The sequence below is a fragment of the Triticum aestivum genome, chromosome 2B, assembly GCF_018294505.1.
Source record: "Triticum aestivum cultivar Chinese Spring chromosome 2B, IWGSC CS RefSeq v2.1, whole genome shotgun sequence".
Taxonomy (NCBI): domain Eukaryota; kingdom Viridiplantae; phylum Streptophyta; class Magnoliopsida; order Poales; family Poaceae; genus Triticum; species Triticum aestivum.
The window spans coordinates 125,061,925-125,073,571 of record NC_057798.1 but is presented as its reverse complement, the minus strand read 5'-3'; the positions used below and the strand labels follow the sequence as shown (position 1 = coordinate 125,073,571).

The 11,647-nt window shown below is 45.0% G+C and overlaps 1 protein-coding gene across 1 annotated transcript; it reads right to left on the bottom strand.

Annotated features, from left to right (window-relative positions):
* Nucleotides 1-624: 624 nt before the first annotated feature.
* Nucleotides 625-11,271, bottom strand: LOC123043854 (sialyltransferase-like protein 5). Its single transcript, XM_044466442.1, has 10 exons — nt 10,933-11,271; nt 10,207-10,293; nt 10,048-10,125; nt 9,885-9,976; nt 9,604-9,805; nt 9,254-9,344; nt 1,921-1,979; nt 1,627-1,775; nt 1,444-1,525; nt 625-1,361 (listed from the first exon to the last, which is right to left on the bottom strand). The coding sequence occupies exons 1-10, from the start codon at nt 11,269-11,271 to the stop codon at nt 975-977; spliced, it is 1,566 nt and encodes a 521-aa protein (XP_044322377.1). The 3' UTR covers nt 625-974.
* Between the last annotated feature and the right edge of the window lie 376 nt (nt 11,272-11,647).

Sequence of the window (11,647 nt, the reverse complement as noted above, 5' to 3'; positions counted from 1 at the left end):
ATATGGGCTCATGTTGGCAACCAATAGATGTATCTTTTTTTATTCGTTTGTAAAACTATGCGAGAACTATGTGAGAACTATTTATTTTCATTTGCCTTGTATTAAACTATGCTATTTTATTCGGTCCAAAACAATTTTATTTTGAACTATGCAATCATGCAAAATAATAGAGGGGTCAGGCAGCCACGCCGGCACATATGGGTCAACGCGTTGAACGCCCTACCGTCCCATATCTAAAACAAGGCGGACGCCCACCAGGCGGGAGACCCAAACGAACCAAAAGCGAACGAAATCGCCGTCCATTTGGATTGTCCCATTGGAGTTGCTCTTAATGAAGTACGCAGCTCTCTGCTTATAACAGAGAGCAGACCACCCGTCAAAAAAGAAATACGCAGCTCTCCCGCGCATCTTCCAAAAAGATGGCTACCTCATATTGCACACAGAAAACTTATTGCAGATATTTACAGGTACAACCGACTTCTTCATGTACTATAAATACAGGCCGTATGCTCGCAATGAAAGAGCGACAGCTTCACAAAGAACACTATTGTGTTCAACCTCCCTTCTCTATCTCCACCCTCAGTCTGATTCTAATAAAACAGGCTTACTTTTCTTTTACAGCTGTAATGTAAACTGCTCACAGAAAGCGAAAGCAGCACCCAGGAAACTTCATTTGTACCAGATTATACGCTTGTCATATAGCAGATCATTACAGTATTATCTACTCCCTCCGTCCCAAAATAAGTGTCGCCGATTTACTACCGGTGGGAGTAGATACCAAAAAATGCATCACAAGCATGTCGGCGTGAACATAGGATACAGCATGCCTCAGCACACAGATGTTATGTATGTCCCATAGAATCCCTGGGTGGTTAAGCTAGTGTCCTAGAACTGGCTAAGCAACAAACCTCGTCAAACTGATCCTAACTAGGGTCAACATGCTGCTATCTCGAGGAAAATCTGGCGTCACTGTCTTAGCCAGATGAACGGTTGTGCCTCACACAAACAAGGTCATCTAACTTGTTTCCGTCCATCTTGTATAGAGATACGCCACCCATTTGGGCGTGGTGTTCCTGAGCCTCGCTTCTCAGGCTCTCGAGTGGGAGCAACTCCCACTTGCTGTAGTTTGAATTCCTCCGTGTTTCGCTCATATCTGAAGTTCCTGATACCGGCCCATAGTCTGGGTCAACTGTTCCCCATACCTTGCAATTGCTAAATAGCCCCGGTTCATCTGCTTGACCCGTTTCACGCCTTTTAAAACGAAAAGCTGCAGCATGCGCTCTTCTGATCTCATCTCTGCTTGGCACATCCGACCAATCTTCCACCCGTTGTGCTCTCATTGGGGAATGAATCCGAATTATCTGCATACAGAAAAGGTAATTAGAATGGAGAAAAGATAACTTTATTTAGACAAATCGGAAAGAGAGGGCAGCTGAGACTTACTCCGAGGCACTCCAGAAGTTGGTAATAAGCTCGGCCTTGCAATGGGTTGTGTCCTTTCCTAGGGGCTGAGAAGTATCTCGTCCTGAAATAATGAAGTGGGCAGAATACGTACTTATACAAAACCGCAGACGAAAATGATGATACAGAGATCTAGAGATATTACACCCATGCATCAAAACTCACCATTCTGTGTAGCCAGGATCAACCGTAAAACCATAAATGTCAACAATATCACACATGGAAAGGGCCAATTCTACGGACTTCATACCAGTTCCTTTAGCACCTCTTCTTAGGACTATGCCTTGAAAAAGGTAAACGGGATTCGGAAGTTCCTGCCAGGTAAAACAATCATCTGGTGTTCAATACAGATTATACAAAAAATAATAACTTGTTCCACATTTGCTCACCTCTCAAGAACCCAGAAATAACAATAAATAGCACATGCTCAGCTCAACAAAATATAGGCAAATATATTACCTTTATCACTGCATTTATTTCTTTATGTGTCAGACTTTTTATAATAAGCGCCTCATCAGCTGCAAGTTTAAATGTGAAAGTTAGATCATGGTTTAAATATGTTAAATATGAATTATTCTCACAGCTCAACATGATCAGTTGTAAAATTGGAAACTAGACTGAAGGGCATTGTCATGTGATTTCTCATACTTTCATCAGTAACAGAAATAAACTAATGAATAGCCCATCTTGCGAAGGTCCTTTCTCATCAGTTGGTGCCAAGGCTTGGGGAAATGGTGTCGTCTAATCAGAGCGCCTTCGTCGCTGGTAGAAGTATCCACGACAACTTCTTACTCGTGCAGAAGACAGTGCATCAACTTAACAACCTCAGGGTTTGCCGGGTACTTTTTTTTAGTAACCACGCATTTTATATTAAATAAACATAGTACAATTAGTACAAACATATGTGGAGATCATCAGACAAACATGACGAAGACCAATGTCCCAGAAACTATGTGAAGGACCTCAAGAAAATAAATTTTACACAAAGTTCCCTTGAGGTCTCTGCACATATCGAAGCCAACAACGTGCCACCAAACTCCAGCGTCGCCGAGGCACTCGCCGAAAGAGAACTGCAGCCTCCAACATCTCAAGATCGAGGGCGGCATGATCGCCAAATTGGCTTTTAGAGCCGATGAACAGAGCCGCTGCAAGCAACCAGGCACTTGTCTCTGTGGCATGTCGGCCGGGGAACATCCCCATGCTGGCCTAGACCCGGATCCATCACTTCCCGCCGATGAAGTTGGGGGGAGAACATTGGAACCGCTGCCGTCGGACCACAAATCCCACTTCTGGACTAACATCTTGTCCTGACCCATGGCACCACTGTGAAAGACGAGACATAGACAACACAACAAACAACTAATCTCACTGCCTCGAATAGCCAGCAAGAAAACAAGGCCACCGACTTCTCGACGCCGCCATGAAGGTCGTTATCAGGGTATTGCTCAAGCTTGACATCGCACGTGCCTTCAACTCCGTCTCTTGCCTGTTTCTTCTCGAAATTCTTCAGCACCTCGGCGTTGGTTCGCACTTGGGCGAGTGGATCTTCATCCCACTGTCCACAGCCAATACGCGTATTTTGCTCAATGGCACGCCAGGATCTTCCATCCACCATGCCAGGGGGCTGCGCCAGGGCGACCCCCTGTCCCCGATGCTTTTCACTCTCGTCATTGATGCCCTGAATTCCCTGCTCCAGCATGCGGTTCACACCGGGAGACTCACCATCCGTCACACCGCGTCAAGTATCCTTCTCTATGCAAATGAGGCGGTCATCTTCTGCCACCCTAATACCCAGGATTTGCGCTCAGTCCGGGAGCTGTCCCCGTCTTTGGAATCGCCACTGGCCTACAAAACAACTTCGACAAATGTTCTGCCACTCCAATACACTCCTCCTCCGAGGTTGACACGATCAGCACCGAGCTCTCTTGCTCTGTCATTGGCTTCCCTCAGCATATCTCTCGGTAAGGAGGCCATCTGCGGCTGCCATACAAAGGCTCGCCGATAAGATGGCCAACAAACTCCCTACATGGCCTGCGTCTCTGTTGCCCTGTGGCGAGAGGCTGGCACAGGCCCGCCACGTCCTCAGTGCTATGTCGGTGCATCTTCTCCTTGTCATGGTGCTCTGCCCGCCAATCCTAAAGCAGATCAACTGTATCATCCGTGACTTTCTTTGGCATGGACGCAAAGTTGTCAACTAATAAAAGTTGTGTTAGCTGCTCGAGCTCGGTGGTTTTGACATCATGAGTTTATAGCACACTGACGTAGCACTTCGCGCTGAGTGGCTTTGGTTGCCGATGATTGACCCCTCCCATCCTTGGCGTCATCTCCATCTCCCATGTGACCCAGAAGTACGTCAAATCTTTCGCGTCTTGACTGTTTGGCCTCTCGGTGACGGCCAAGCATGTTGCTTGTGGGAGAAATTATCGGCTCAACGGTAAGGACATCTCGGAGATTGCCCCGTCCATCCTCTCCCCGGTGTCGCACCGTCATCATAAGCACCGCTTGGTCCATGAGGGACTGTCAGAGGCGCACGGATACAAGACAGCTGAGGCACTCCAGGGTCAGCAGTGTTTGGTGGAGTACGTTGAGATTTGGCGTCGTCTTTGTACCGTCATTCTTTTGCCCATCCCAGATCGCATTGAATGGCGTTGGAAGATCGACGGCCAGTACACGGACAATTCATGTTAACATGTCTCGGCTCCACCAGCGCTTAGCATTCGTGGCCGACTTGGAATACTTGAGCACCACTATGTGTCCAATTTTTGTTTGGTTGCCAAATCAAAAGAGATGCTGGACTTCCTCACGACTAGCTTGGCACGGCTTGCCGCACGCGGACAGTTGTGCCCTTTGTGACCAGGCCTCGGGAACTATGCAACACCTCCTCATAGAGTGTGTCCCTTCAATCGATAGATTTGGCATGAGGTGCTCTCTTGGAGTCTGTGTCAGCTTCATGGGAGGTAGGGTCCCCCGGGCCGGCTGGAGATGGGCCTAGCTTCATGTTCTCAACTTAAAGGGAAAAAAGCCTGAAGCAACACAAGGTTGTGGAGGAACAACTCCATCTTTGCTCCTACAAAGTGTACAACATTAGGGTTGAAGGAACTACTTCAATGGTTGCACTAGATATCGCTCTAGAGGCGAATGTAGGCCAATATGGCAGCAGGAGTTCAACCCAAAACTCCTAAAGCACAAGATCTTAGATAAGAACACCAAGTTCTATTGTAGGTAGTGGGGGTACATGGTCCAGTTCCAAACTAGAGGTGAGGACCTCTATTTATAAGGCTTTGGGAAGCCTTCACATCTCACTTCTACTTATAGCTAGAACACTATAAAACATTACTTAAGATTCACCATTCTACTCATAGTTACTCATGATAGTGCTGAAATTCTTCACAAATCGCCTATAGAAAGTTGCAAGGCCATGGAAACTTCTTATCTAGAAATGGTCCTCGGAGTTGGCCGTTCTAGGATTGCTTCAACCTTAGAATCATCCACACGAATGACATCGCATGTTACGACAAATCTAGGAAAAGAAGTTGTGTTTGCAAGACAACACATTTCTTCAAGTTGACATAGAGCTCATTTTCCTTTAGAACTCCTAGCACCTCCCGAATGTGTTAAAAGTGTTCATCCTCATCCTTGCTATAGATCAAGAATGTCATCAAATCAACTACAACAAAGAGGGATGAGAGGGCTTAAGGACTTGATTCATCAAGTGCATGAAGGTATTGGTGCATTTGAGAGTCCAAATGGCATGACTAGCCATTCAAACAACCCTTCCTTTATCTTGAAGGCTGTTTTCCATTCATCCCCGGGTCTGATGTGAATTTGATGATATATACCTTATAGTGATCTTGTTGATGGCTCTACTATCCACACACATGCGCCAAGATCCATCTTTCTTTGGCCTGATTAGGGCTAGTACAGCACATGAGCTAATACTTTCTTGAATGTGCCCCCTTTGCAACGATTCCTCCACCTTCTCCTATAGATCATGCTCTTTGGGGCTCATTCGATAGTGTGGAAGATTAGGAAGACTTGCTCACAGAATCAAGTCAATTCTATGTTGAATTCCTCTCATCGGTGGCAAGCTTTGTGGCTCTTCAAGTATGTTCCAAATTCTGCTAATAAGCCATGTACATTTGTTGGAATTTCGACAGCCATGTGCTCTTCTCCTTTTACAATAAGTGCAGTATACAAATCTGCCTCTTTCAAGTCTTCATAAACTCGTTGGAAATGTGGGAGATAGTTAACATACTTTTTCCCCTCCTCCTTAAGAGGTATTACCATCAATTTTGTTTGGTAGAATAATGATCTTTCTCTTGTTCCAAATGAAAGAGTAAGAATTTTCCTTCCCTTTATGTGTAGTATCCACATCATTTTGCCAAGGTCTCCCAAGAACATGGTTGGCATCCATGTCAACCACATCACATAACACATTTGAGCGATAATACTTGCGCAAAGTGTCGGGATGCATTGTTTGGTGATCCTCATATTCAGTCATTTCTTGATCCACCCAATAGTGTAGGGATTTGGATGATCATGAGTTTCAAACTTCAAATGGTTCACCAAATTCTGGGAGATAAGATTCTCGCACCTGCAACTATCAATTACTAATCTGCATACCTTGCCATTCACCGTGCATTTGCTCTCAAATATTTTCTTTCATTGTGTGCCGTCAAGGTGTGGTGTGGAACATAGGAGATACTGAATCACACATACCCCTCTTCATCTTCTTGACAAACCTCTTGTCCCTCTACATCTTCAGCTTTATATTCTTCCTTGTCGTCTTCACCATCATCGATAGTTGTGTTCACAAATTTCCTCAATAGGCAACCATTGGATATGTGTCCCCCTTCACCACATTTGTAGCATTTTGGACCTTCCCTTGCTTCCCCTTGCCTATAGTTTGCTTCGGGACGGGTCTTTTTGCCTTTCGTGGAGCGGCCTTTTCCTCCAATCTATTAGTGTGACTCCTAGAAGCATAGTTCAAAAAAGCGCTAGGCGCTAATTGTGCGTTTTGCCACCACCATGCGCTTTTCTGACCAAAGCACTCACTTATGCGCAATTATGTGCAGATTAAGCACAATTACGTGTTAGGCGTTTTCCTATTGCCTAGAGCATAGGCACACTTAAGCGCCCGCCTAGGCGCGCCTTTCTTAGCTATGCCTAGAAGAGCCTTCGACATAAGGATATGGAGCCTTAGTTCTCTGTCTTGTCCTCACAAACCTCTTGGCCTTTTAAGGCTAGAGCTTGTTCTTGATAAATGGAATAGATTTGTTGCATCATGAATCGATCTTGAATAACATCATTGAGACCATTGATGTACCTTGCAACTTGTTGATCTTTAGTTTCGGCAAGGTTGCACCTCATTTGTAGCCTTAGAAACTCCTATGTGCAATCTAAAATAATCCTATTTCCTTGAGCACAATTTTGAAATTGGATAAATAGGATCCGGTCATAATCAGCGGGCGAAAATCTCTCTTTCAAAAGACTTTTCATTTGCCGCCAAGTTCTCACACGAGATTCTCTTCTCAGTCTGTGTTCTCCTTGAACACAATGCCACCATGCACCGGCTCCTCCTTGCAGCTTGTATATGACCAAAGGAACTCTACGATCTTTCGAAACCTCCATGACCTCAAAGAAAGTCTCCACTTCATATAACCAATCAAGGCACCCTTCAATATCAACATTTCCTTAAAAGTTGGGATCTCGGCTTTCACCTTGTATGTATCCCTTGCATATGTAGGGTTGGGTACTCTCTGATATGCATAGAGATCAGGTTTTTCAAGGGCATCATCATATTCTTCACCTTTAGAAGTTTCAACATAAACCGGCCTTCTTGAAGTACGATGAACTGCACATTGTTGTGGTGGTCTTGCTCCAAGATTACCTCCCCTTCTTTGTCGTTGAACATCTTCTTTAGATGAATCTTCTTCATTGGCAACAGGGGGAACACCCTTTCTTATCATCTCAACCAGTTGATCGAATCGCCGATTAAGATCTTCACGCAACCCTTTGATCTGTTGTTATGCAGCATCCATCCTCTTCTCCAATTGTTCCATTGCTTGTTGTAGCTCACTCTCAAAGAAACAACAAGAACTAGTATGGATCAACGAGGCTCTGATACCACCTGAAGCAGCACAAGGTTGTGGAGGAACAACTCCACCTTGCTGCTACAAAGTGTACAACACTAGGGTTGAATGACTACTTCAAAGTGTACAATAAGTAATCTATAGGGTTTATTGGGGTCCTCTCCGACCAAGTACCCTCCCCGAGCAACCGATCCTCTCCTATGGGTCATTTAGGGGCTTCGCGACTTTGAAGGTAGCTAAGAAAAGTAGACTAGCACCCCAACACTTATGGGAGAGATAGGGAGTTCATCCTGGAATCTATGCTACATAAACAGAGGAAAACACTAAAGTAGGACATAGTGTATTACGCCATCTCGGTGGCCTGAACCTGGGTAAAAAAAATGTGTTTTGGTTCCAAGATTTCTAGAGTGTTTTAGCCCCTGGCCGAACAAATAAAAGGGGATTCTCACGATCCCTGATATGGGCGAACCCATCACCGAAAACAAGCCCCATTTAGCTCGTCGTCCGGCAACAAGGAGATCCTACACTGGTGACTGGTCGGCCATCATTTCCACTGCTTCCCCCAATGCCTTAGGAAGGGTCTTGCCTCTCTCGCCATCAATGGACCGCAATAACAACAACAAAGCCTTTAGTCCCAAACAAGTTGGGGTAAGCTAGAGGTGAAACCCATAAGATCTCGCGACCAACTCATGGCTATGGCGCATGAATAGCAAGCTTCCACGCACCCCTGTCCATAGTTAGTTCTTTGGTGATACTCCAATCCTTCAGGTCTCTCTTAACGGACTCCTCCCATGTCAAATCCGGTCTACCCCGACCTCTTGACATTCTCCGCACGCTTTAGCCGTCCGCTATGCACCGGAGCTTCTGGAGACCTGCACTGAATATGCCCAAACCATCTCAGACGATGTTGGGCAAGCTTCTCTTCAATTGGTGCTACACCAACTCTATCTCGTATATCATCATTCCGGACTCGATCCTTCCTCGTGTGGCCACACATCCATCTCAACATATGCATCTCCGCCACACCTAGCTGTTGAACATGTCGCCTTTTAATCAACCAACACTCAGCGCCATACAGCATTGCGGGTCGAACCGCTGTCCTGTAGAACTTGCCTTAGCTTTTGTGGCACTCTCTTGTCATAGAGAATGCCAGAAGCTTGGCGCCACTTCATCCATCCGGCTTTGATTCTATGGTTCACATCTTCATCAATACCCCCATCCTCCTGCAGCATTGACCCCAAATATCAAGAGGTGTCCTTCTGAGGCACCACCTGCCCATCAAGGCTAACCTCCTCCTCCTCATACTTAGTAGTACTGAAACCCATCAATGGACCGCAACGGATGCATATTCGACAGCGAGCGGGCTTCTATCCAGAGACTCATCTTTGCCAAGCGTAGACTCATCTTTGCCAAGCGTGGACCTAGGTCAAGGCTGGTGCACACAGATTAGGTTGCTTACTTCTGGCGACCTAGTTCTTCAGGGCTAAGCAGCCCCTTGTCTTCTTCTCTTGCGCATACATCTGCGCCATGTCATGTGTATGTAGCTATGTGACACTCTCCTGAACCCTTTGCTACTCTCTCCCTATCAATGAGATGATATGCAAATCTTCTGCGATTCGCGAAAAAAATAGCCTATCTTATCTTTTTTTTGGAAAGCCAGGAATGAAGTCAACTGGAAGAAATCAGAATTAGAACATTACATGAACCCTTCAGTATTGGTGCCATATTTCGAGCAGCACCCCTGACAACCAAGCGGAAGTCCCTTTTCAGCCCAACATATTTTGCATATTTCTGCAGATGAAAAAAGAAGAACAACATCGTTATGGAAAATGTTATTTGCATCATTTCCATTAGGAATGAAAATTTTCAGTTGGCAGAATAGAATTAGTCTACGGCTATAGTCTATATGACACTTAAACAACACAAAGCTAATAAGAATGGCGAACGGCTGACAGGCAAGAAGAACATTAAATTGCCTGTAAGTAATAACAATATAAAGGAGGACATTGCAGGGTCACCAAGTCGATGAAAACATTATCAAAGCTATTACCTTATTGACAGGTGCCTCATTGTCTCGGAAGACAGCATCATGAGCGTCAATCTCTTGTCCAAACTCTGTTTTTAAGAGATCACCTGAGTTGCCAACAACTGCGCATGTCGCAAACTGGCGTGGATGGAAAGGGGGTTTAGCAGGCAGCAAAATGCTAAGAAGCTCTTCACACAGAGTACGATTGTAGCATTTCTTGGCACCACTGCAGATTTAGAAAAAACAAATTTACCAGCATGAGTGGCGTTATTTTATAAGAACAATGCAACAAATCCCCAACTTACAGCTGTGCTATTCTTTTAGGTGCATAATCCAGCCATCCATCAGGTCGCACATCTAAATACTCCCTTGTCAAGACAGTCGTCATGTTGCGGTACTGACATCACGTCAGTATTAACACGTGTATTTAAACTGATAAATAAGTTATTTCAGAAGCCACGTGCTGACCTGTTCCCACAAAAGGATAGTCTCACAGACATCATATTCGTATTTTAGTTTCTCAAAAAACTTGAACTGAGCATTATACTGCAAGTCAAGAAACATCATCATTAGTGAATCTTGTTGAATAAAAGCAGCAACTGCATATGAACATGAATGAATACTGACCCAAGTGCTGTTGGTTCCTTCAGGAAACTTAAGGACTAGCTTGCAATGATCAACAATATCTGCTGTGAGGCCAAGTCCCCTGCTTGCCTAAATAAAGTTGAGATTTCAGAAGCAAAGCTAAAATAAGAAGAAACATTAGGAAGTAAAAAACAACCACAGCAATCTGGGAAGCGTTGGAATATTTGTGTCAACTTTCAGCTCTTGAGAGGGTTCAATCTGAGCTAAACATAGTTGCATAATATGATGAGCATTTTGTCTTTCCAGTAAACACGGCATTAACTTCCTTATTAATTCATAGCATGTTATCCTACAGATGGCATCCCCTTCTCCATCTACATCACTAAATTCAAGCTAGTACAAGAAGTATAAACCATAACAAAGCTTGGGTGTGTTTACAGTTCAGGCACTAGCTCACTTACTACCTTGCAAACATGATGAACACACAGCCCGAGTAGAAATGCCAGAAAGCAGATTCCCTTTATTGAGAAGGGGATATGAGTCCCTCCATGTCACATGAATGAAACAATGATTTCGGCAGAGTATTGTGGATCCACGATGGACCAACTGCAATTCAGCGGATATGAGTAGAACAAACGCAGCTATTGTCTCCCCCAGTCGGTGTTCCCAATCCTAGTTACCAATTTGCCATATACCGATATACGCACTTGTATATGGTGGACTAACGGAACAAATTGATCTCTCCACAGTGGAAATGCAGGGACGTACCACGCATTGCTGGACGCGGGACTGGAACCCCGAGAGCTCGCGGACCTGGTCGGAGTCGAGATCCAGCCTGCTCGCCTCAGCAGAGGGCTGGTCCGGAGAATCTAGGGTTCGGGCGCGGGGCGCACTCGGGGAGGTGAACGAGGACTGGATGAAAAGGACGGCGAGGCAGAAGGCGAGGGCCAGCCACAGCAGCAGCACGACGGTCGGCCGCCGCGCGGAGGGCTGCTGCGTGGACGGCGATGCCCCGGTCATCGGCGCCGTCGGTCTGGAGTCTGGACACACAGAAGCTTGGGCCGGCACTCGGCTGTCGTCATAAGTGGCCGATTGTGTCGTAAGCATCTCAGAACAAATGATAGCGCACCCAAATACAGTTTTAGGGTTAAAAAAATGGATTTTAGGCACCTCAAAAAAAGGGATTTTATATTTTTTCGTCAATTTTGAGTTGCTTACCACATGTATCACGTGATTAAAAAAATAGGATACCAAGTTCAAAAAAAAAATAGGATACCAAAAATTTATCTGCCCCTAGCACATGGTGTAAAATAGGACATCAAAACATTTTCTACCATCCACTAAAAAAGCATTTTCTAACTTTGCAAATGATATAAGATAGGGCATCGAAATAAATCCTAGCATTGCATCTTTCGACATTTTAAACTACCAAATATTCAAACTTAAATACGATAGACTCGCTTCAAAAGTAGTACGATAAACG

Excerpts from the sequence above, each read along its gene's own strand:
- LOC123043854 (XM_044466442.1), bottom strand. The coding sequence starts at position 11,271 with ATGCTTACGACACAATCGGCCACTTATGACGACAGCCGAGTGCCGGCC. Across the intron at positions 10,294-10,932 it reads CCCGCGTCCAGCAATGCGTG|GCAAGCAGGGGACTTGGCCT; the intron begins GTACGTCCCTGC and ends AACTTTATTTAG. Across the intron at positions 9,977-10,047 it reads CTATCCTTTTGTGGGAACAG|TACCGCAACATGACGACTGT; the intron begins GTCAGCACGTGG and ends ACGTGATGTCAG.